Below are 22,502 nucleotides of genomic sequence, written 5' to 3' on the forward strand. Positions count from 1 at the left end.
TGGGAATTAGGGATACCAACCCCAAGCAGTCATATCCACATCCACATATGACTTTTTGTTTGTTTGTTTGTTTGTTTGTTTGTTTGTTTGTTTGAGACGGAGTCTCGCTCAGTCGCCCAGGCTGGAGTGCAGTGGCGCTATCCCGGCTCACTGCAAGCTCCGCCTCCTGGGTTCACGCCATTCTCCTGCCTCAGCCTCCCAAGCAGCTGGGACTACAAGCCCTTGCCGCCACGCCCGGCTAATTTTTTTGCATTTTTAGTAGAGACGGGGTTTCACCATGTTAGCCAGGATGGTCTCGATCTCCTGACCTTGTGATCCGCCCGTCTCGGCCTCCCAAAGTGCTGGGATTACAGGCTTGAGCCACCGCGCCCGGCCTCACATATGACTTTTGAATCTCCAAAAACTTATTGTCCAAGCCTTACTGATAACATAGTTGATTAACACATATTTTATATATTTATTGCATGTCATATTATTACAATAAAGTATGCTAGAGAAAAAATGTTATTACAAAAACTGTAAGGGAGAGAAAATATAGTTACTGTTCATGAACTGAAGTGGATCGAGGAAGAGCAGCGATGGGTCTTGCTGTCTGGAGTGGCAGAGGCAGAAGAGGTGGAGAAGGTACATGAGGAGACAGGAGAGGCAGGGACACTTGATGTAACTTTATGGAAATACATTGTAATTTCTGTCTGACTTTTTCCCTCCCTCCCTCCTTCCCTCCCTTCCTCCCTCCCTTCCTTCCTCCCTCCCTTTCTCCCTTCCATCCCTCCTTCCTTCCTTCCTCCCTCACCCTCACTTTTTTTTTTTTTAAAGAGGTGATGTCTCACTGTGTTGCTGGTCTTGAACTCCTGCCTCAGTCTCCCAAGTAGCTGGGATTAAAGGCGTGTACCACTATGCCTGATTTCTCTAACAATATTTCCCTATGGTAGCAAGCTTTTTTTCACCATTTGCTTTAGCTTCATTGTGTGTATCGTAGAAGGGTCCATGTCATAAAATATGTCAAAAGCAGTCTTGAATAATGCCGATTATCTACTGTCAGTTTGTTTTCTGTGCTGCTTCTACATCTTCTTTCTTATTGTCTGGCACTAGTTCAGAAGCAGTCATCTCCATGAAGTTGTCCCCCGTTAATTCCTCTGGTATGGTATGTGTTAGCTCTTAAATTTCTCCAAAATCCTTTCTTCTTCTTTTTCTTTTCTTTTCGGCAGGATTTCACTCCTGCTCAGGCTGGAGTGCAGTGGTGTGATCATAGCTCACAGCATCCTTGACCTCCTGGGCTCAAGTGATCCTTCTACCTCAGCCTCCTGAGTAGCTGGGACTACAGGTTCACACCACCACATCTGGCTAACTTTTAAATTTTTTGTAGAGGTGGGATCTCACTAGGTTGCCCAGGTTGCTCTCAAACTGCAGGACTCAAGTGATCCCCTCACCTTGGCCTCCCGAAGTGTTGGGATTACAGGCATGAGCCACTGTGCCTTACCCAAGATGCGTATCTTGAAACCCTTCACCTTCCACCATTTTTGTCATATCCACAATTTATTTCATGATTTTCTTCATTGGTTATGTCGTAAATCCTGTGAAGTCATGCACAATGTCTAGATGCAGTTTTCTCTGTAAGAATTTATTGCTTTTGGGCCGGGCCTGGAGGCTCATGCCTGTAATCCCAGCATTTTGGGAGGCCAAGGTGGGCGGATCACCTGAGGTTAGGAGTTTGAGCCCAGCCTGGCCAACATGGCAGAACGCCGTCTCTACTAAAAATACAAAAATTAGCTGGGTGTGGTGGCGTGTGCCTTTAATACTAGCTATTTGGGAGGCTGAGGCAGGAGAATCAGTTGAACCTGAGAGGCAGAGGTTGCAGTGAGCCGAGGTTCAGATTGTGCCACTGCACTTCACCCTGGGGGACGAAGTGAGACTCCATCTCCAAAAAAACAAAACAAAACAAAAAAATTTATTGCCTTGGGCTTGATGACTTTCATGGCTTTGTCTATAACAATGACGGCATCTTCAGTGGTGTAATCCTTTCTGATTTTCATAATGTTCTCTCAACCGGGTTATCTTCCATAGACTTGATGTTCATTCCCTAGAGTACCATATATAATGAGCCTTAAAGGGCCTTAGAGCCCAAATTAAAGATGATGTATTTGGGGGCAAGTAGACCATGTGGATGCCTTCGGTGTTGAACACATGGGGTTCTGAGTGGCTGGGAGCATTGTCCAATATCAAAGGAATTTTAAAAGGCAGTTCCTTACTGGCAAGGTACTTCTGTCTTCAGGGACAAAACACTGTTGGACCCAATCCAGAAAAAGAGTTCTCATTGTCCAGGCCTTCTTGTTGTACATTTGGAAGAGTGGCAACTGGTGTTTATCCTTTCCCTTCAAGGCTTAGGGTTTAGCAGCTTTATAGATAAGGGCAGTTCTGATCATGAACCCAACTACATTTGTACAAAACAATAGACTTAGCCTATCCTTTCCTGCCTTAAAAATTCTGGTGCTGCCTTCTCTTCCTTACTGATAAATGTCTTTTATGGCATTCTTTTCCAGAATAAGGCACTTTCGAAACTGCATTGAAAACCTGTTTGGGCTGGGCATGGTGGCTCATACCTGTAATCCCAGCACTTTGGAGAGCTGAGGCAGGAGGATCACTTGAGCCTAGGAGTTCAAGACCAGCCTGGGCAACATAATGAGACCCTATCTCTATAAAAATTTTAAAAATTTAGCCAGATGTGGTGGCATGCACCTGTGGTCCCAGTTACTCGGGAGGCTGAGGTATGAGGATCACTTGAGCCCAGGAGGTCGAGGCTGCAGTGAGCTCTGATTATGCCACTGCTCTCCAGTCTGGGTGACAGAATGAGACCCTGTCTCAAAAAACAACAAAACAAAAAACCTGTTTGGGCATATATCCATTCTCCTCAATGATTTTCTTAATGGCACCTGGGAATTCTTGGTCACCAGAAGCTGCTTCTCCTGTTTTCTTGACCTTTTTTTTGTTTTGTTTTTTTGAGACAGTCTCGCTGTATCACCTAGGCTGGAGTGCAGTGGTGCGATCTCAGCTCACTAGAGCCTCCACCTCCCGGGTTCAAGCTGTTCTCCCACCTCTGCCTCCCAAGTAGCTGGGACCACAGGCATGTGCCACCATCCACAGCTAATTTTTGTATTTTTTGGTAGAGATGGGGTTTTACCGTATTGGCCAGGCTGGCCTAAAACTCCTGACCTCAGGTGATCTGCCTGCCTCATCCTTCCAAAGTGCTGGGATTATAGGCATAAGCCAAATCCCAGCACTTTGGCCACACCTGGCCAAGGGCTGCATTTTCAATGTTAGACAAAAAAATATTTTGCTAAAAGTGCAAGGTTTTTGTATCTGCTGGTGTAACTGCAGTGATGGCTTAACAGATTTCCTTTTTTATAATGGTCTTTACACTGGATTCATTTATCTTGAAATGTTGGGCAACTGCAGCTGTAGACCTCAATCTACAGTACATATCAAGCAGTTAAAGTTTTGCTTGTAATGTCATACTTTCCTCTGCTTCTTGGGAGCACTTCCAGCATCATTAGTGGCACTTCATATGGGTCTCCTAGTGTATTCAAGTTTTACAGTATTGCACTAAGCACGATGAAAAATATCGGAGATCACCTTTTACTGCAATACACAATTTACTGGAGGGAAGAACTGCTCATGTGGAAACAGACAATTAGTGGCAACACTTGAGCTCACCACAGTAGCAACAGGAGGTGGCTACAAAAATGTTACAATAGTATAGTATGTACTACAGTTACTTTTTTGTGGTTTTGATTTAATAGTGCATCTTTGTTTACATTTCTCTCCACTACAAATGATACAATGTATTTGTGTGGGTAAGTTTTTATACATTTTAACTTTTTATAATTTATATATTTTATGGTAGTAAATTATAAAACACAATGTTTACATATATTTTATGCATTCATGACATATCAAACTTTTTCTTAAATCTTTTTGATATTTCTAAGTGGTGACATGGTTCATCAGCAAGTTTTTTCAAATTGCCACAAATTTCCAAAAAATATTTAATATATTTATGGAAAAAAAAGTGTGTAAGTGGACCCTGTTGTTCAAAGGTCAACTAAACACTCAGATTCTCTTCTCTTCTCTTCTCTTTTCTTTTCTTTTTTTTCTTTTCTTTTCTTTTCCTTCCTCTCCTCTCCTCTCCCCTCTCCTCCCTTCCCCTCCCCTCCCCTCTTCTTTTCTTTTCCTTCCCCTCCCCTCCCCTCCCTTCCCCTCCCCTCACCTTTCCACTCTCCTCCCCTCCCCTCCCTTCCCCTCTGGATAGAGTCTCGCACTGTCGCCAGAGTTGGAGTGCAATGCCGCTATCTCTGCTCACTGCAACCTCTGCCTCCCGGGTTCAAGCAATTCTCCTGCCGTAGCCTCCTGAGTAGCCAGGACTACAGGCATGCAGCACCACGCCCAGCTGATTTTTGTAGTTTTAGTGGAGACGTGGTTTCACTATATTGGCCAGGCTGGTCTTGAACTCCTGACCTTCTGAGATTACACTTTCCTCCTGTCTCAGCCTCTTGAGTGGCTAGGACTTTAGACATGCTCTACCATGCCCGGCTAATTTTTAAAAATTATTTTTTTGTAGAGAAGAGGGTCTTACCATGTTATGCCCAGGCTGGTTTCCAACTCCTGGACTTAAGCAGTCCTCTTGCCTCGGCCTCCCAGAGCGTTGGGATTACAGTTGTGAGCCACTGAACCCGGCCCAGACCTTTTCTTGTTAGAAGTTAGGACTTTGCTCCTAGTTCAAAGGGCGAGTCCCACTCCTGTAATTTTCAGTGTCTTTTAACAGGACAGGTAAAAATCTATGTTCTTCTGACAACAGAACTTCAAAATACATGAAGCAAAAATGTGCAGAAGAGGAGACATAGACAAATCCACCATCATATTTGGGGATTTTAACAGCCTAAAAATTTATTAAGGATATCAAGGATCTGAATAACACTATCAACCAGCTTTTGCTAACTGACATAAATAGAATACTACCCTCAGCAGCTATTAAGAAAAAAAATGTTCTTGGCCGGGCGCAGTGGCTCTCGCCTGTAATCCCAGCACTTCGGGAGGCTGAGGAGGGCGGATTGCCTGAGTTCAGGAGTTCGGGACCAGTCTGGCCAACATGGTGAAACCCCGTCTACTAAAAATACAAAAAAATTAACTGGGCATGGTGCCATGCACCTGTAATCCCAGCTGCTCGGGAGGCTGAGGCAGTGGAATTGTGTGAACCAGGGAGGTGGAGGTTGCATTCAGCCCAGATTGCACCACTGCACTCCAGCCTGGGTGACAGAGTGAGACTCTGTCTCAAAAAAAAAAAAAAAAAAACTAAAACTAAAAAGAAGTAAAAATTCTTTTCAAATGCAGAAGGAGCATTCACCAAGAGAGAATATACTGAGTCAAAATACAAGTCTCTAATTTCAAATGAGAATGTTGCAGAGTATTATGTTCTCTGACAATACTATAATTAAATTAGTAATCAATAATAGCATAGCTAGAAATTCTCCAAGTGCTTGGGAATTAAATGGCACACTTTATTATCCATGTGTCAGATGAAATCACAAGCAATATTAGAAAACATTTGAAGTGAATGATAATAAAAACATTGAAATTAATGGAATACATCTAAAGCAGCTTTGGGGAAAAGTTTTCATAGTAAAGGCTTACTGTAAAAAAGAAGAAAGTTTTAAAATCAATCATTTAAACGAGGAGTTGACAGACTTTTTCTGTAAAGGTCCAGGTAGCAAATATTTGAGGCTTTGTAAGTCATGTAAGTCTGTCACATATTCTCCCTCACCCCAACCATTTAAAAATGTAAATATCAGGCCGGGCACAGTGGCTCATGCCTGTAATCCCAGCACTTTGGGAGGCTGAGGCGGGTGGATCAGTTGAGATCAGAAGTTCAAGACCAGCCTGACCAACATGGTGAAACCCCATATCTACTAAAAATACAAAAGTAGCCAGCATGGAGGCATATGCCTCTAATCCCAGCTGCTTGGGAGGCTGAGGCAGGAGAGTCACTTGAACCCGGGAAGCAGAGGTTGCAGTGAGCCAAGATCGCACCACTGCACTCCAGCCTGGGTGACAGAGCAAGGCTCTGTCTCAAAAACAAACAAGCAACCATTCTTAGGTGGGAAGCAATACATAAAGACCATTGTCATGATTTAGTAGTTTGGTGAACACTGATCTGTGCTTCCATCTTAAGATTCTAGGTGGGTGGGCGTGGTGGCTCACTCCTGTAATCCCAGCACTTTGGGAGGCCGAGGCAGGCGGATCACCTGAGGTGTGGAGTTTGAGACCAGCTTGACCAACATGGAGAAACCCTGTCTCTACTAAAAATACAAAAAATTAGCCAGGCGTGCTGGCACATGCCTATAATCCCAGCTACTTGGGAGTCTGAGGCAGGAGAATCGCTTGAACCCGGGTGGCGGAGGTTGTGGTGAGCCAAGATTGCGCCATTGCACTTCAGCCTGGGCAACAAGAATGAAACTCCATCTCAAAAAAAAAAAAGAAAAAAAAAGAAAAAAAGATTCTAGGAAAAGAAGAATAAATCAAACAGAAGGAAAGAGGTAAAAATAATAGTTAATTAAATAAAAAATGGGCCAGGCATAGTGGTGCATGCTGAGAGGCCAAGCTGGGCAGATCACTTGAGCTCAGGAGTTTGAGACCAGCCTAGGCAACGTGGTGAAACCTCATTTCTACAAAACAAAAGCCAGGCATTGTGGTGCATGCCTGTAGTCCCAGCTACTTGCAGGGCTGAGGCAGGAGGATTGCTTGAGCCTGGGAATTTGACGCTTCAGTGAGCCATGTTCACGCCACTGTGTCATGGTTTGCTTGCTGCAGCCTCCAAGTCAAGGGAGTGTGAGCTAGGACTATAAGCAGGCCCTACCACACCCAGCTAATTTTTATCTTTATTTTGTTGAGGTGGAGTCTTGATATGTTGTCCAGACTGGTCTCAAACCTGTGGCCACAAGTGAGCCATCTTAACCTCTCAAAGTTCTGAGATTACAAGTGTGAGCCACCATGCCTGGTCCAAAAATGGTTCTTTGTAAAGCTCAATAAAATGGATAAATCTCTAGCTAATCAAGAATAAAAGGAGAGGCCGGGTGCGGTGGCTCAAGCCTGTAATCCCAGCACTTTGGGAGGCCGAGACGGGCGGATCACGAGGTCAGGACATCGAGACCATCCTGGCTAACACGGTGAAACCCCGTCTCTACTACAAATACAAAAAACTAGCCGGGCGAGGTGGCGGGCGCCTGTAGTCCCAGCTACTCAGGAGGCTGAGGCGGGAGAATGGCGTGAACCCGGGAGGCGGAGCTTGCAGTGAGCTGAGATCTGGCCACTGCACTCCAGCCTGGGCGACAGAGCGAGACTCCGTCTCAAAAAAAAAAAAAAAAAAAAAAAAAAGAATAAAAGGAGAGAAGACAATTTACCACTATGAGGAATGAAGAGAGGACAGTTCTACAGATCCTGCAGATATTAAAAGAATGTTATATGTAACTTTATACTAATACATTTGGCAGCTTAGAGGAAATAGACACATTCCTTCAAAGACACAAACTATCAAATATCCCAGGTTACTTGGGAAGAAGGCTATCTGAATAGCCCTGCATCTGCTAAAGAAAGTGAATTTATATTTAAAAACCTTCCCACAAGGAAGCTTTATATCTAAATGGCTTTACGGGTGAATTTTAGCAAATATTTAAGGAGGAAATAGAGACAATTCTGTGCAAACTTTTCCTGAAAAATAAGAACACACTCCAATTCATTTTATTAGCTAGCATTGTCTCCAGGCAGACACTATAAAATGAAAAGAAAACTACAGATCAGTATCCCTCGTGAACATAACAAAAATGTTTAACAAAATATTAGCACAATGTAATTTAGCAATATATATAAATTATAAGATGTGATCAAGTGGGTTTATATCAGGAATACTAAGTCAAAAATTAATATGATTCACAGACTAAAAAAAGAAAAGCCACTAGTTGCAGAAAAAGCATATGATAGAATTAAACATACTTTTATGATTTTTAAAAAAACCTCATCAAATTGGGAAAGAAGTAAACTTTCTCAACCTGGTAAAGAAAATTTATGGAAACCTATAACTAACAGATAAAATTAGGAACAGGGCAAGGATGTCTGCTGTCACCACTTTTAGTCAACATTTTACTGGAGGTCCCAGCAAGGTGTAGTAAGGGAAAAGAAATATAAAACATGCAGATTGGAAAGGAGGAAATAAAGATGTTACAGACAACATGGACTGTATTTGTAGAAATTCGTAAGGAATCTATACTGAAAAACTATCAGAATTAACAAGTGAGTTTAGCTGGGTTGTAGGATACATGGACAGTATACAAAAATCAATTTTATTTGTACATACTCGTAAACAATTGGAAAACGGAAAAAAGTGCCATTTATAACAGCATCAAAAAACCATGAAATACTTAAGGATAAATTTAACAAAATACATATAAGACCTATATACTTAAAGTGCACAATATTGCTAACATAAATAAGATATAGTTATTTGGGAGACAATTCTCCATGGATTTTTTTTTTTCCCCCTTAAGAGACAGGCTCTTACTGTGTTGCCCAGGTTGCAGTACAGTGGTGCACTGTAGCCTTGAACTTCTGGCATCAAGCAATCCTCCCATCTCATCCTCCTGAATAGCTGGGACTACAGGTGCACGCCATTGCACCTGGCTTTTCCATAGGTCCTTGCATTTCTGTACCTCTTACCAGTGAGGCAGTGACAGCTCTTTTGTTTTAAATGATCTTTTCAGTGATATCTGTATAGCAAACAGCCTAGGATGATACAGCATCTCCCTCTGTAGCAAAGGGCAGATTTGCTTATTGTCCAGTATAATAAAGATAATATCTCCCTCTGGGCAAAGAGCAGGTTTGCTTTGGGTGCCCTGGCTGGGCGCAGTGGCTCACGCCTGTAATCCCAGCACTTTGGGAGGCCGAGGCGGGCGGATCACGAGGTCAGGAGATGGAGACCATCCTGACTAACATAGTGAAACCCTGTCTCTACTAAAAATACAAAAAATTAACTGGGCGTGGTGGCGGGCACCGGTAGTCCCAGCTACTCAGGAGGCTGAGGCAGGAGAATGACATGAACCTGGGAGGCGGAGCTTGCAGTGAGCAGAGATCGCGCCACTGCACCCCAGCATGGGCAACCGAGAGAGACTCTGTCTCAAAACAACAACAAAAAAAGATTTGGGTTCCCTAAGCTCAGGGTTCCTCAGCTATGATGCAAACCTACTGCATGTGCGGCATCTACCTGGATCCCCGCTGTCTTCCCTGCGGGACTTGGGGGATATGGGGGAACTGATACACACATGATGCTCCTGTTCCTTGCTGTACTGTGGGTCAAAAGTCCTTTTGTCTCTGACACAGGACTACTGTATCTCCTGCCGGTATCCATGGAAGAGTACTAGGCTACTTTATTAGCTTTCAAAGAGAGTAGGAAGTCTCAGACCTCTCACAGTTCTTGATAGTTTTGGCTATGAGGATGGGGTACTGACAGGCATGGCATTCTGAGAGGAAGGATGAGATCCTCTTGGACTAGGTTAGGAGATAGAAAAATTCTCTCTGGCGTCCATTAGTGAATGGTCTTACCCAGATGGTGGGCAAGGGCAGTGAGGATAGGGAGAGTGAAAGTCCTCCACTGTTCTACCTGTTAATGAATAATTTAGAGGCTTAGTTGAGAGGCAGGATTGAAACATACCACCTGAATGGTGCTTTGGTTGTTGTACACTCAACTTCATGGCTACTGCTCTGCTGAAAGGCAATGTGGCTATAGCTGCTGAGTTAAGGAGCCCTCAAAGCGGAACATATGGTGTCCACAATAAGGATATAGAGCTTTAGGTGGATTCAAAACCTTAGAAGTTTGGTTGAGCTGCAAGGGTTAATGCTTGAAAATGAAAGTAAATGCAAGCTTTGCTTATTGCTGTAGAGCCACAGTCTTGCTCTGTGGCGTGACCTCTCCCTCCTCCTACTCTTTAATTTCAGGTGCTTTAAAGAGAAAGATTAAAAGGGGTTGGGCTGATGTCTGTGTGTCCTTAGGGGGACCAAAGGCCATACCCATATGTCTAAATATGCTGAAAGAACTTTAGGGAGAGGAAGGAGTCAAACTTTTATGGTTCTGTTGGATATAGGAACTAAATCATCATTCAGTGGGGATGGAGTATCCAGATTCAACTCTTGGGATCTGGGGAAGAAAGTTAGTGTGACATTGTGAGTGGAGCCCTTTGTTGTAAGTTGTTGTGATTGTCATTGCCGATGCATATTTGATGTTGATATTTTTACATGCTTGTGCCGTGAATGCCCATAAGTGCCAGAGGGAATTCTTTGATCAGGAAGAGTCACATAAAGAAGTGCTAGTACTTTGGGGTCCCAAAACCCTAGTGAGTCCTTTAAGATGTTGTAAGTGACGGGTAACTTTGCAGTACATGTAACGAATTCATCCAATTCAGTAAGACTGTAAACTCGTTTTTTTTTTTTTTTTTCCCCTTGAGACAGAGTCTCGCTCTCTCTCCCAGGCTGGAGTGCAGTGGTGCAATCTCGGCTCACTGCAAGCTCCGCCTCCCAGGTTCACGCCATTCTCCTGCCTCAGCCTCCAGAGTAGGCAGGACTACGGGCGCCCACCACCACGCCCGGCTAATTTTTTGTATTTTTAGTGGAGATGGGGTTTTCACCATGTTAGCCAAGATGATCTCGATCTCCTGACCTCATGGTCCGCCCGCTTCGGCCTCCCAAAGTGCTGGGATTATAGGCATGAGCCACCACACCCGGCCAAACCAGGTATTAAAAAAAAAAAAATGACAGAGACTTTAACAGGAACTTGTCAAAGGAAGATATACAGATAGACAATATGCACATGAACAGAGGCTAGAGTCATTAATCATCTGGGAATTGCAAATTAAAAACACAATGAGATATCACTTCACATACACTAGAATGGCTGGAGTTAAAAAGACCAACAGAAGACTGACAATACCAATTGTTGGTGAGGCTGTGGAACAGCTAGAACTCTCATACATTGCTGGTGGGTGTATAAAATGCTACAGTTAAGTTGAGAAATAGTTTAGCAGTTTCATGCAAAATTAAAAATAAACTTACCATGTGATTCACCTAGAAGGAATTGCAAGATCTCCTTTTAGATATTTACTCAAAAGAAATGAAAAATATATTTTCAGAAAAAACTTGAACCTAAATATTTATAGCAGTTTATAGTAGAATTATTCATCATAGTTCCAAACTGGAAACAGTCCAAATGTCCATTAACAGATGAATGCATATACAAATTGTCATTGATTTGTACAATGGAATATTACTCAGCAGTAAAAAGGAGTGGAACTACTAATAAGTAAAACAATGCAGATAAATCTCAAAAGCATGCTGAAAGAAAAAACTCATACCATATGATTGCTTTATGTCATAAGTACGTATGTTATTCAACTTATATGAATTTCTGGGATGAGCAAAAAGACAAAACTAATCTTTAGTGATGAACAGATCCACTTCTCAAAAGAAGACAAATGTGGCCAAAAAACATGAAAAAAAGCTCAACATCATTTCACTGATCATCAGAGAAATGCAAATCAAAACCACGATGAGATACTGTCTCATGGCAGTCAGAATGGCAATTATTAAAAAGTCAGGAAACAATAGATGCTGGCGAGGCTGTGGAGAAGTAGGAATGCTTTTAACTGTTTGTGAGAATGTAAATTAGTTCAACCATTGTGGAAGACAGTGTGGTGATTCCTCAAGGATCTAGAACCAGAAATACCATTTGACCCAGCAGTCCCATTACTGGGTATGTACCCAAAGGAACATAAATCATTCTGCTATAAAGACACGTGCACACGTATGTTTATTGCAGCACTATTCACAATAGCAAAGACTTGGAACCAACCCAAATGCCCATCAGTGATAGACTAGATAAATAAAATTTGGCACATATACACCATGGAATACTATGCAGCCATAAAAAGGAATGAGATCGTGTCCTTTGCAGGGACATGGATGAAGCTGGAAGCCGTTATCCTCAGCAAACTCACACAGGAACAGAAAACCAAACACTGCATGTTCTCACTCATAAGTGGGAGTTGAACAATGAGAACACGTGGACACAGGAAGGGGAACATCACACACTATGGTCTGTTGGGGGGTGGAGGTCGAGGGGAGGGAACTTAGAGGATGGGTCAACAGGTGTAGCAAACCACCATGGCACACATACACCTGTGTAACAAACCTACATGTTCTGCACATGTATGCCGGTTTTTTGTTTGTTTGGAAAAGTAGACTTATTTTTTCCCTGTTTTAAAACACCAATGGTAAAATTTAAGGGAATATAATTTTGGGATTAAGATTATTAACTGTGGCATCTTTTTAAAAAAATTTTTTTGAGACAGAGTCTCACTCTGTTGCCCAGGCTGGAGTGCAGTGGCACAATCTCGGCTCACTGCACCCTTCGCCTCCCGGCTTCAAGCGATTATTGTGCTTCAGCCTCCTGAGTAACTGGAATTACAAGCGCCTGCCACTGCCCCGGCTAATTTTTGTATTTTTAGTAGAGATGGAGTTTTGCCATGTTGGCCAGACTGGTCTTGAACACCTGACCTCAGGTGATCTGCCCACCTCGGCCTCCCAAAGTGCTGGGATTACAGGCAAAAGCCACTGTGCCTAGCCAAGATTATTAACTGTGGCATCTTAAAAACCTGAGCTGGAGTCCTGGCTCTACCATTCACTAGCTATGTGACCTTAGGCAAATTAGCCTTTCTAAATGACCTCATCTATAAAACAGAGATAATGATGATTCCCATCTCTGAGTTGTTGTGAGAATAAATTAAATTATGTCATTACTGTTGTATAGTAAGCACTCAATAATGATGGTTTATTTTGGCAGTAGTAGTATTTGCCAATGCTAATAGTCATAATTTGCTACTTTTGTGTTAATTTTATATGGGTGGTGTATCTTTTTTTTTTTTTTTTTTTTGAAATGGAGTCTTGCTTTGTCGCCAGGCTGGAGTGCAGTGGCACAATCTCGGCTCACTGTACCTCAGCCTCCCGGGTTCAAGTGATTCTCCTGCCTCAGCCTCCTGAGTAGCTGGTACTATAGGTGTACGCCACCATGCCCAGCTAATTTTTGTATTTTTAGTTGAGATGGGGTTTCACCATGTTGGCCAGGATGGTCTCTATCTCTTAACCTCGTGATCCGCCCACCTTGGCCTCCCAAAGTGCTGGGATTACAGGCGTGAGCCACCGCGCCCAGCCGGGGTGGTATATTTTTATAGTTAAAAAAACGGGGCTGGGCATGGTGGCTCACGCCTATAATCCCAGCACTTTGGGAGGCCAATGTGGGCAGATCACCTGAGGTCGGGAGTTTGAGACCAGCCTTACCAACATGGAGAAACTCGGTCTCTACTAAAAATACAAAAAATTAGCTGGGCGTGGTGGCGCATGCCTGTAATCCTAGCTACTTGGGAGGCTGAGGCAGGAGAATCGCTTGAACCTGGGAGGTGGAGGTTGCAGTGAGCCAAGATTGCACCATTGCACTCCAGTCTGGGTAACAAGAGCAAGACTCCATCTCAGAACAAAAAAAAGGAAGAGAAGAAAGTTGCTGATTAGGTTCCTATGGATCTGATGTTCTCTGGGCAAATAACTCACTGCAATTTATTCTGTCATAAACATGATTTACTGTCTTTTATACGTGAAGATAATAGAATTGATTCCTTTATTGGAAGTTCTGCAGACCTTTGGCTAAAAGTACCACAGCTCGAAGTTTTTCATAATCTGCTTTATGACTATTACTTTTTTTTCTTCATGGGGACTGGCTGTGCATCTCTTAAATGGTTCTTTTTGACACTTTAAATGGCTGAGGATGGCCAGGCATGGTGGCTCATGCCTGTAATCTCAGCACTTTGGGAAGCTGAGGCAGGTGGATCACCCGAGGTCAGGAGTTCAAGACCAGTCTGGCCAACATGGCAAAACCCTGTTTCTACTAAAAATACGAAAATTAGCCTGGCATGGTGGCAGGCACCTGTAATTCTAGCTACTCAGGAGGCTGAGGCAGGAGAATCACTTGAACCCAGGAGGCGATGGTGGCAGGCACCTGTAATTCTAGCTACTCAGGAGGCTGAGGCAGGAGAATCACTTGAACCCAGGAGGCGGAGGTTGCAGTGAGCCGAGATTGTGCCACTGCACTTCAGCCTTGGCAACAGAGTGAGACTCCGTCTCAATAAATAAATAAACAAACAAATAAATAAATAAATAAGTAAATGGCTGAGGAGGGTTTGAGAATCTTCTTTCCAAATAAAAGTTTCCTTGGTATGAAGCTAGTTGATCAAAGTTGGACCACAAATGCTATTTGATCTGTAGTTGCTGAGATGGATTACTCTAGAAACTCCTTTAACATTAATTTTGGTATTTAATGGATTTTTTAAATGGGATAGTACACTTATATTAGGACCTAGCTCATTGGAGATTTGAATATATTTTACAATATGTTAATATTTAAATCTTTATTTCCTTGTGTGAATCAGCAGTTTTCAAATCTGTCAATGAGAGGAAAAAAAACTGAGAAGAAATAAGATCAGATACGTCAAAGATGACAAGTTTTATTAGAGGGCATTAGAAAGGAGTTTCATGTGATTATGTGACTTAGTGTTGCCTGAGTGCGAGATACTTGTGGATTGAGACAAGGAGAGTAAGAATGTTTGCTTCTAGTTTTGTGTTCCATATGACCTAGATTACAGATTCTTGCAGGTTGAAGATGTGTTAACATGATTTAGCCCAGATAAGCATCAGGAATGTTCTTCATTCAATTATATATCAATTTAAAAATTGTCATTTTGCCATTTGCATTTTTCTTGGATTTTTTTTTCTTACATCTTTTGAAACCTAGTAACTTGTTCATTTTTCAACTTTTATTACAGTGCCTGATCAACTTTCTAGCGGGAGAACGATCATGGAGGTGGTGCCAGCCGAGGTGAATAGTTTGCTTCCAGAGGAAATAATGGACACTGGTATAACTTTAGTGGATGATGATAGTATTGAGGCTGTTATTGTTTCATCCCCAATTCCCATGGAGACAGAACTGGAAGAAATTGTCAACATAAATTCTACTGGTGACTCTACAGCCACGCCCATTTCCACGGAACCAATCACAGTGTACAGTAACCACACTAACCAAGTTGCAGTGAATACCACAATTACTAAAGCAGATTCTAATACCACAGTGAAACCAGCTTTTCCAAGTGGCCTTCAAAAACTTGGTGCTCAGACTCCTGTGACTATATCAGCCAATCAGATTATTTTAAACAAAGTATCACAGACATCTGATCTTAAACTTGGCAATCAGACCCTTAAACCAGATGGACAGAAGTTAATTTTAACAACTTTGGGCAAGTCTGGTTCACCAATTGTTTTAGCACTACCCCATAGCCAACTACCCCAGGCTCAGAAAGTTACAACTCAGGCCCAGTCAGGAGATGCTAAGTTACCACCGCAGCAAATTAAAGTAGTTACCATTGGAGGGAGGCCAGAGGTGAAACCTGTCATTGGTGTCTCAGCATTGACCCCAGGAAGTCAACTGATTAATACTACAACTCAGCCCTCTGTGTTACAGACCCAACAGTTAAAAACAGTACAGGTAAAAGAAAAAAGGGGGCTTACTAATTAAAATGCATGTTAAAAAATTTAACTGGTTCATAGTTGTGTTTGTAGGGTTACTAAATACATAGTTGTTACTGAATTATTTTGAACGTTTTACGTAATTGTGTGTGTTTTTATTAAGTTTGATATGTCTAATGCTTATGAAAATTTTTACCAGATAACTTAGAAAGCAAACTTAATTTTGGTTAAATTCCAAATTAGTATTTTATAGCCTTTTACTAATTTTAAAATGCATTTTATTCTTAGTGGTAGTTTGATTACAAGGATGTTTTGCTGGTATAAAGATGCCAGACTTGCTGCTGGGCTATCAAAAAATCATTTAGACAACGTTGTTTTTTGTTTTTTGTTTTTTTTCCAGTTAATAGATGGCCAAAGGCTAGGAGAACTTTGTTGCTCTGAGAAACCCTCAGAGCCAGTAATAGTTGATGTTAGCCAGCGTGTGCCTTTTATTTGGAGTTTACTGTTCATTGCCATTATTTATGTTTGTACTATGGAAAAGACAGTGACATGCGATGGAAGATAACATATAGGCTTTAGAGTTGTACCAGCTGGGTTTGAGTTGCCTCTACGTTATCCTACCAGTTATGGAAAACTTTTGTAGGTTACTTATCTTCTCTGAGTTTTTGACTTTTTCTTAAGAATACTTTTTGATTGTGATGAAATGTGTAGTATAATTCTCAAAATATTGAGAATGTTTCATAATGGTGCCTATTATTAGTATGAACAAGACCCTAAGAAAGAAGGTTACTGGAATATATATTAAGTGATTTCCAGTTTATCAAGCCCAGATAGGCTTTCTTAGGCCACCACTACTCTTAGAAATGCAGTGGTCGGCTGGGCGTGATGGCTCAAGCCTGTAATCCCAGCACTTTGGCAGGCTGAGGTGGGCGGATCCCCTGAGGTCACGAGTTTGAGACTAGCCTGCCCAACGTGGTGAAACCCCATCTCTACTAAAAATACAAAAAATTAGCCGGATCTGGTGGTGAGTGCTTATAATCCCAGCTACTCAGGAGGCTGAGACAGGAGAATTGGTTGAACCCGGGAGGCAGAGGTTGCAGTGAGCCGAGATCGCGCCATTGCACTCCAGCCTGGGCGACAAGAGTGAAACTCCATCTCAAAAAAAAAGAAAAAGAAAAAAGAAATGCAATGATCTAGTTATGACCAGGAAACAAAAATATATCCTCTGTTTGAAAGAGCTATCTTTGAGAAAAAAGGAGAATGCATAGAAATAAAGGAAATGTATAAGAAGGAAGTAGGAAGGTTTTGGGAAACTACACTCAGCTGATACTAGAAGTAATGTTTTGGTTACTGTGTTGACAGTAGAATTAGAAACCACTTTTCATGGGCTTTGCATTTAAGAACTTTGTAGAATTTCTTAAATCTTATAACTTGCCTGTGTCCCCTTTGCTACTATTAAATGTTTAGTGCTCTTTCTTGTTCATTATTCTCACTTATCTATGACTTCCTTTTACTTCTTATTTTTGCTAAGAATCTCTTGGATGAGAGATCCTATCACCATCAAGCATCTTGTCCTCAGTTTTGAAGCTTGTTTTGATTAGTTTACCAAAGTTTATTTGGCTTTGGCAATATGGATCATAATTATGTTAAAAAGAAACTGATACCAGGTGTGGTGGCTCACACCTGTAAGCCCAACACTTTGGGAGGCCAAGGTGGGCACATTCTGTGAGGCCAGGAGTTTGAGACCAGTCTGGGCAACATAGTGAAACCCTGTTTCTACCAAAAATACAAAAAATTAGCCCAGCATGGTGGTGCACACCTGTGTTCCCAGGTACTCAGGAGGCTGAGGTGAGAGGATCGCTTGAGCCAGGGAGGTCTAGGCTGCTGTGAGCTGTGGTCGCACCACTGCACCCCAGCCAGGGCTACAGGAAGACCCTGTCTCAAAAAAAACAACGAAAAGAACATAAATTAGAATGTCATTTTTTTTTTTTTTAAATTTATGAGAGCAAGGCATATGTGCCATTTCACTGACCAGTGTTGCTTGTATCTATTATTTCTCCACTTTAATTCCCTAAGTAATGATGATAAAAGCGAAGACTGGGGTCTAATTCTTATAACTTGTTTTATTGTAACTTTTCTGTTCTGTTTTGTTTTTGAGAAAGGTCTCGCTGTCACCCAGTCTGGAGTGCAGTGTGTAATCTTGACTTACTGCACCCTTGACCTCCCAGGCTCAAATGATCCTCCCACCTCAGCCTCCCAAGTAGCTGGGACTACAGATGCAGGCCACCATACCTGGCCAATTTTTGTATTTTTTTTTTTGTAGCAATGGGGGTTCGCCGTGTCGCCCACGGTGGTCTCAAACTCCTGGATGCAAGCAATCCACCTGCCTTGGCCTCTCAAAAGTGCTGGGATTACAAGCATCAGCCACTGCACCCAGGCTACTGTTAGTTTTCTAAAGCCTGATTCTATTTAATAAAAAATAATTCTATTTAAAAAAACACAATAAAAACAAAATAATTACATTTAGAATATTTTTTTACTTGTATGGTCTGTTATTTTTAGGCGACTTAAGTCTTTCCAACTCAGAAGTAACCTACAAAGGTCTGAAACACAAAAGACAAATTAAAAACTATGCATCTATATTTTTCCTTTTTCAACACCAGAATATTTGGTTTAGTATTACAAAGATTATATGATTTTCTGTTTTTTTTCCCCCCTAGGTAGTTGTCAGTGTTGTCTTAAGTTTAATCAGAGTATTAAGAATGTTAGGGTATAGTTAGCAGTCAAGGGTGGAAGATGGAGGCCATCTTGAAAAATGAAGAAAAGACGTGACCTTTGAAGCCAGAGGCAGTAACAGAGGTATAATTATATGTAATAACAGATATATAAACACTTTGCCATGTTTCCTGTGCGTAGTTTATGAGAATAGTAAATAACTAGCAGTCTGGGACAACAGAACTCCTTACTAGCTCCTGAATCTATCCAACACAGTGCCAAAAATTACTTGTATGTATTACTTGATGACATATTTTACTACCTGATTTGTAAGGTTTTTTTTCATTTTTGTCTTAAGCTGCTGATTCTATAAACTTGTTAAAGTGATCTTTGATGCTTTGTTTTACTTAATAATTTTGTTCCAGGATACTTTAGAATTCATAGTGCAAAAAATTCATAGTTCTTTAATGGAACCAAAAGTTATTATTTTCAGCACCGCTAAAGAAACATAACCACAAGGGCAAGATGAGATTGTTTATTTGGATAATTAATGTGCTTTTGGTTGTACTGTTTATATTTTTTTCCTCACTGATAAGTATTCATATACTCATGATTGTGAAAAATCAGTTTAAAATGGGGAATTACTTTAAGCCTATAATTGTTATAGCTAAGGTTATTTATTGTTAATATGGCATTCTAAGAATAGCAATACTTCTACCTCTAGAGATCCTTAATATTATAGATAAAATAGATACAATTTTGACTGACTTTAGGGTTTTAGGTCTGTAAACATACTTGGGAAATTTGTATTTCTCTAAATTTCATTAGCTTTCTAGAGTATAAGTATGGATTTATTTGAGTATGTTATAGTTTTGCAAGTTGGCTGTTTTTAAATACAATAATGGGTATCTTTTTTAAGTAATTTGTATCGTATATACAGTTGGTTTTGTCAGTAATGTGTTCTGAGTATAAAAAAGTAATATATTGTGTTATTTAGTTTAATTTATAATTTGAGCACAAAGAGCTAATATTTGTCTAGTTCTGTGATCTATTATAGCTTCCGGTGTATTTCAGTTATTCACGTTGGTCATATATTTTCATTTGAGTCACTATTTCCTATAATAAATAGTACTTTTATGGTCTCAATTTTCATTACCAAAAGATATAATTAATATTTAATGTTCTTCACACTCTAAAATTCTTTGATTTTTATCCTAGGTAAATTTCTTCTTTTAACTTTCAGAAGAAGCTGTGTCTTTGTATATGGTGATAATTGCAATATAAAAATTTGATAATTCTACACTCCTTGACTTGCGGAGAATTATAATTCAGATCAACAGTGTGCCAATATATAACTTCAAGTTGGAGATGAATTAAATATAGATTCTCTCTTCAAGGAATTTAAAATATAGTAAACAGTTGCTGTAGCCCAGGAGTTTCAGGCTGCAGTGAACTATGATTGCACCACTGCACTCCAGCCTGGGTGACGAGATGAGACCCCATTTTTGTTTTGTATTTTTTTTTTTTGGAGACAGAGTCTCACTCACTCTGTCACCCAGGCTGGAGTGCAGTGGTGCAGTCTTGACTCCCTGCAACCTCTGCTCCTGGGTTCAAGCAATTCTCCTGCCACAGCCTCCCACGTAGCTAAGATTATAGGCGTGTGCCACCACCGCACCCTACTAATTTTTGTATTTTTGTAGAGACAGGGTTTCACCATGTTGGCCCGGCTGGTCTTGAACTCCTGACCTCAAGTGATCCTCCTGCCTCAGCCTCCCAAAGGGCTGAAATTACAGGCATGAGCCACTGCACCTGGCCCGGAACCCCATCTTTAAAAGAAGAAAAGTATAGTACCTAATAGTTTAGTAAATAATATTTCACAGCTGTTGCCCTTATAATAGTTTTGTTCTACCAAATTTTTCTGTTTTGTACCCTAGGGCTTTACCTTACTCAGTTCTCCCTTAATCTACTCCTCATATTTAGATCTAAAGTTGAAAATCTAGTCATAAGCCTACCTTCAATGTGTATGTATTCATATTTTGCATCCAAGGGCCAATGTAATTGTATATATAGGTGGCTTCGTCATTTGCACTATACTTTCTTTACTTACTCTTTTTATTATTGAGTAATTTGTTATTTTGAACAAGAATATTACTGTGCCATAGTTTTATTTTTTCAGTAAACATTATTATTAATTTTGTTTTCATCATATGCATATATCCAAGACATGAAAATAAGGAATTGTAATAAAATGCAAAAGTATTATTATATATGGGATTAAGGATATGATCATATTAATATTTTGATGAATGTCTGCATTTTAAATGTTCTTAACATTAATATTAATACATAGATATATTGTTAAGTGTGAGCCGGTTTTACATGTACTACTTTGTATGAATCTTTGGTATAATTTTGATTTAATAGGCATTTTATAGAAACAGATGGTCTTCATAGTTATTTATATGTTTCAGATTGCTAAGAAGCCTCGAACGCCAACCTCTGGTCCAGTAATCACGAAGCTGATCTTTGCAAAACCAATTAATAGTAAAGCAGTTACAGGACAGACAACTCAAGTTTCACCACCAGTCATTGCAGGTTATATTTCTTTATAGTTTATTAAGCTAAATATTTATCTTCCTTTTAGATTTAAAAAGGCTGTTCTGCCAACTTAAAATGTTTTAGTGTAACACACATAGCTTATTATTATAAACCAGACTAGTTAATAAGAAATGTTTGCTTCAAGCAAAATGCCTTATCTGAAAATCAGTTCATTACTTTAGTCTCCTTAGTTTTTGGTAGAAATTTACCATGATACTAGCAAAGTCTCAGACTCCAATAATACTAGCTAATATTTATATAGTGTTCACTGTGTGCCAGGCGCCATTCTTAGCCCTTTACATGTGGTGACTATATCATTCCCCAGCAATCCTATGAGGTAGGTACTAATAACATCCCCATTTTGCCAGTGTGGAAGTGGAGGCACTCAGCTAGTAAATGGCTGAGCTGGAATTTGAACCCAGGCAATTTGACTCTGGAGCACATGTGCTAAGTTTAATAAATTTAAATTAATATACACAAGAGTATAGTATTTCATGGTTTCTGTTTGAATTTTTGGTTTCAGTATTTTAGTATACTCTATGTGGAGTTATCTGTAAACAGAAAATTGTCACTATGATAGTAATTACTTAAGTGATAACAGAATTTTAGCTGAATTACTTTTATTAGAACACTCCTTAGTGTGGCCCAGTTCTCTTTTATTTTATACTTTAATATGTGTCATTACCAATCACTATATCACCTCAGAAATCTTGACTTCAAGTGTTCGTTCTCTTTATTCTTTTAGTTTACTTGCCTTTCTACTCCCAATCCAGCAATTGACTTTGAATTTCTGGTCCATTTATTTTTCTACTTTCTCAATAATCATTCCTTTCCTGTCCTCAAACTCTTCCTTCCTCAAGATGAAGTCCATGACCCATCCTATTGCTCTCTTGTAGACACTATTGATTCTCTTTTTCCGGTCTCTTTCTCTGGTGGCTTGGCTAAGTCCAACCCTCCTATTCCTTGTTTGGCTAGCAGCTCAAGGTTTTTAGAGAAAAATCACACAGCCATATTGATCTTTAATCCAGAGCCATACTAAATGACTCTTTAACTAGTTATAGGATCATTTCTAATTTCTACTGTGCTAAAGGCTTATATGAAAGCACCTCTGGATGGTAAACTTTTGACTAGAGACTTTCATATCCTAGTTACCCATCCCTAGACTGTGTATTCTTGATGAGGGTACTCAAATATTAACTAATCATTCCTAGCATGTATATTAAAACCATCTGTCTTTAATACATTTACAACATAGTGATAGACAACTTGGAAGTCAATGGCAGTGACTTGTCATTTTCCTGAGGCTTTGATTTGTACGTAGGCTCGATTTATATTTGTATGTAGAGAGGCTTCTCATTTTAGCTAATGAGAAGAGATGGAAAAATTGTAATGTGAAAGCAGTGTTAGGTGAGTGAGTGACTATTCTCTTTCTCTTGGTGCTCAGTAGAGATTTGTGACAGTATAGGAAGCTGATGTCTTGAGACATGTCATGGGAGGCAGGTGTGGCCCCAAAGAAAAGACTGGGAAGGGTT

The 22,502-nt window shown here is 40.5% G+C and overlaps 1 protein-coding gene across 5 annotated transcripts in view; it reads left to right on the forward strand.

Annotated features, from left to right (window-relative positions):
• Nucleotides 1–22,502, forward strand: part of LIN54 (lin-54 DREAM MuvB core complex component) — an 87,694-nt gene that overhangs the window by 10,365 nt on the left and 54,827 nt on the right. For 2 of the 5 annotated variants that reach the window (XM_023222557.1, XM_023222558.1), the window contains exons 2-3: nucleotides 14,961–15,013; nucleotides 20,844–20,967. In XM_023222557.1, coding sequence (XP_023078325.1) covers nucleotides 14,993–15,013; nucleotides 20,844–20,967 — 145 coding nt within the window. In that variant the 5' untranslated portion in view covers nucleotides 14,961–14,992. Of the gene's footprint in view, nucleotides 1–14,960; nucleotides 15,677–20,843; nucleotides 20,968–22,502 lie in introns of all 5 variants that reach the window. The other 3 variants (XM_023222555.1, XM_023222554.1, XM_023222556.1) reach the window with 2 other exon arrangements.

The sequence above is a fragment of the Piliocolobus tephrosceles genome, chromosome 3, assembly GCF_002776525.5.
Source record: "Piliocolobus tephrosceles isolate RC106 chromosome 3, ASM277652v3, whole genome shotgun sequence".
NCBI lineage: Eukaryota > Metazoa > Chordata > Mammalia > Primates > Cercopithecidae > Piliocolobus > Piliocolobus tephrosceles.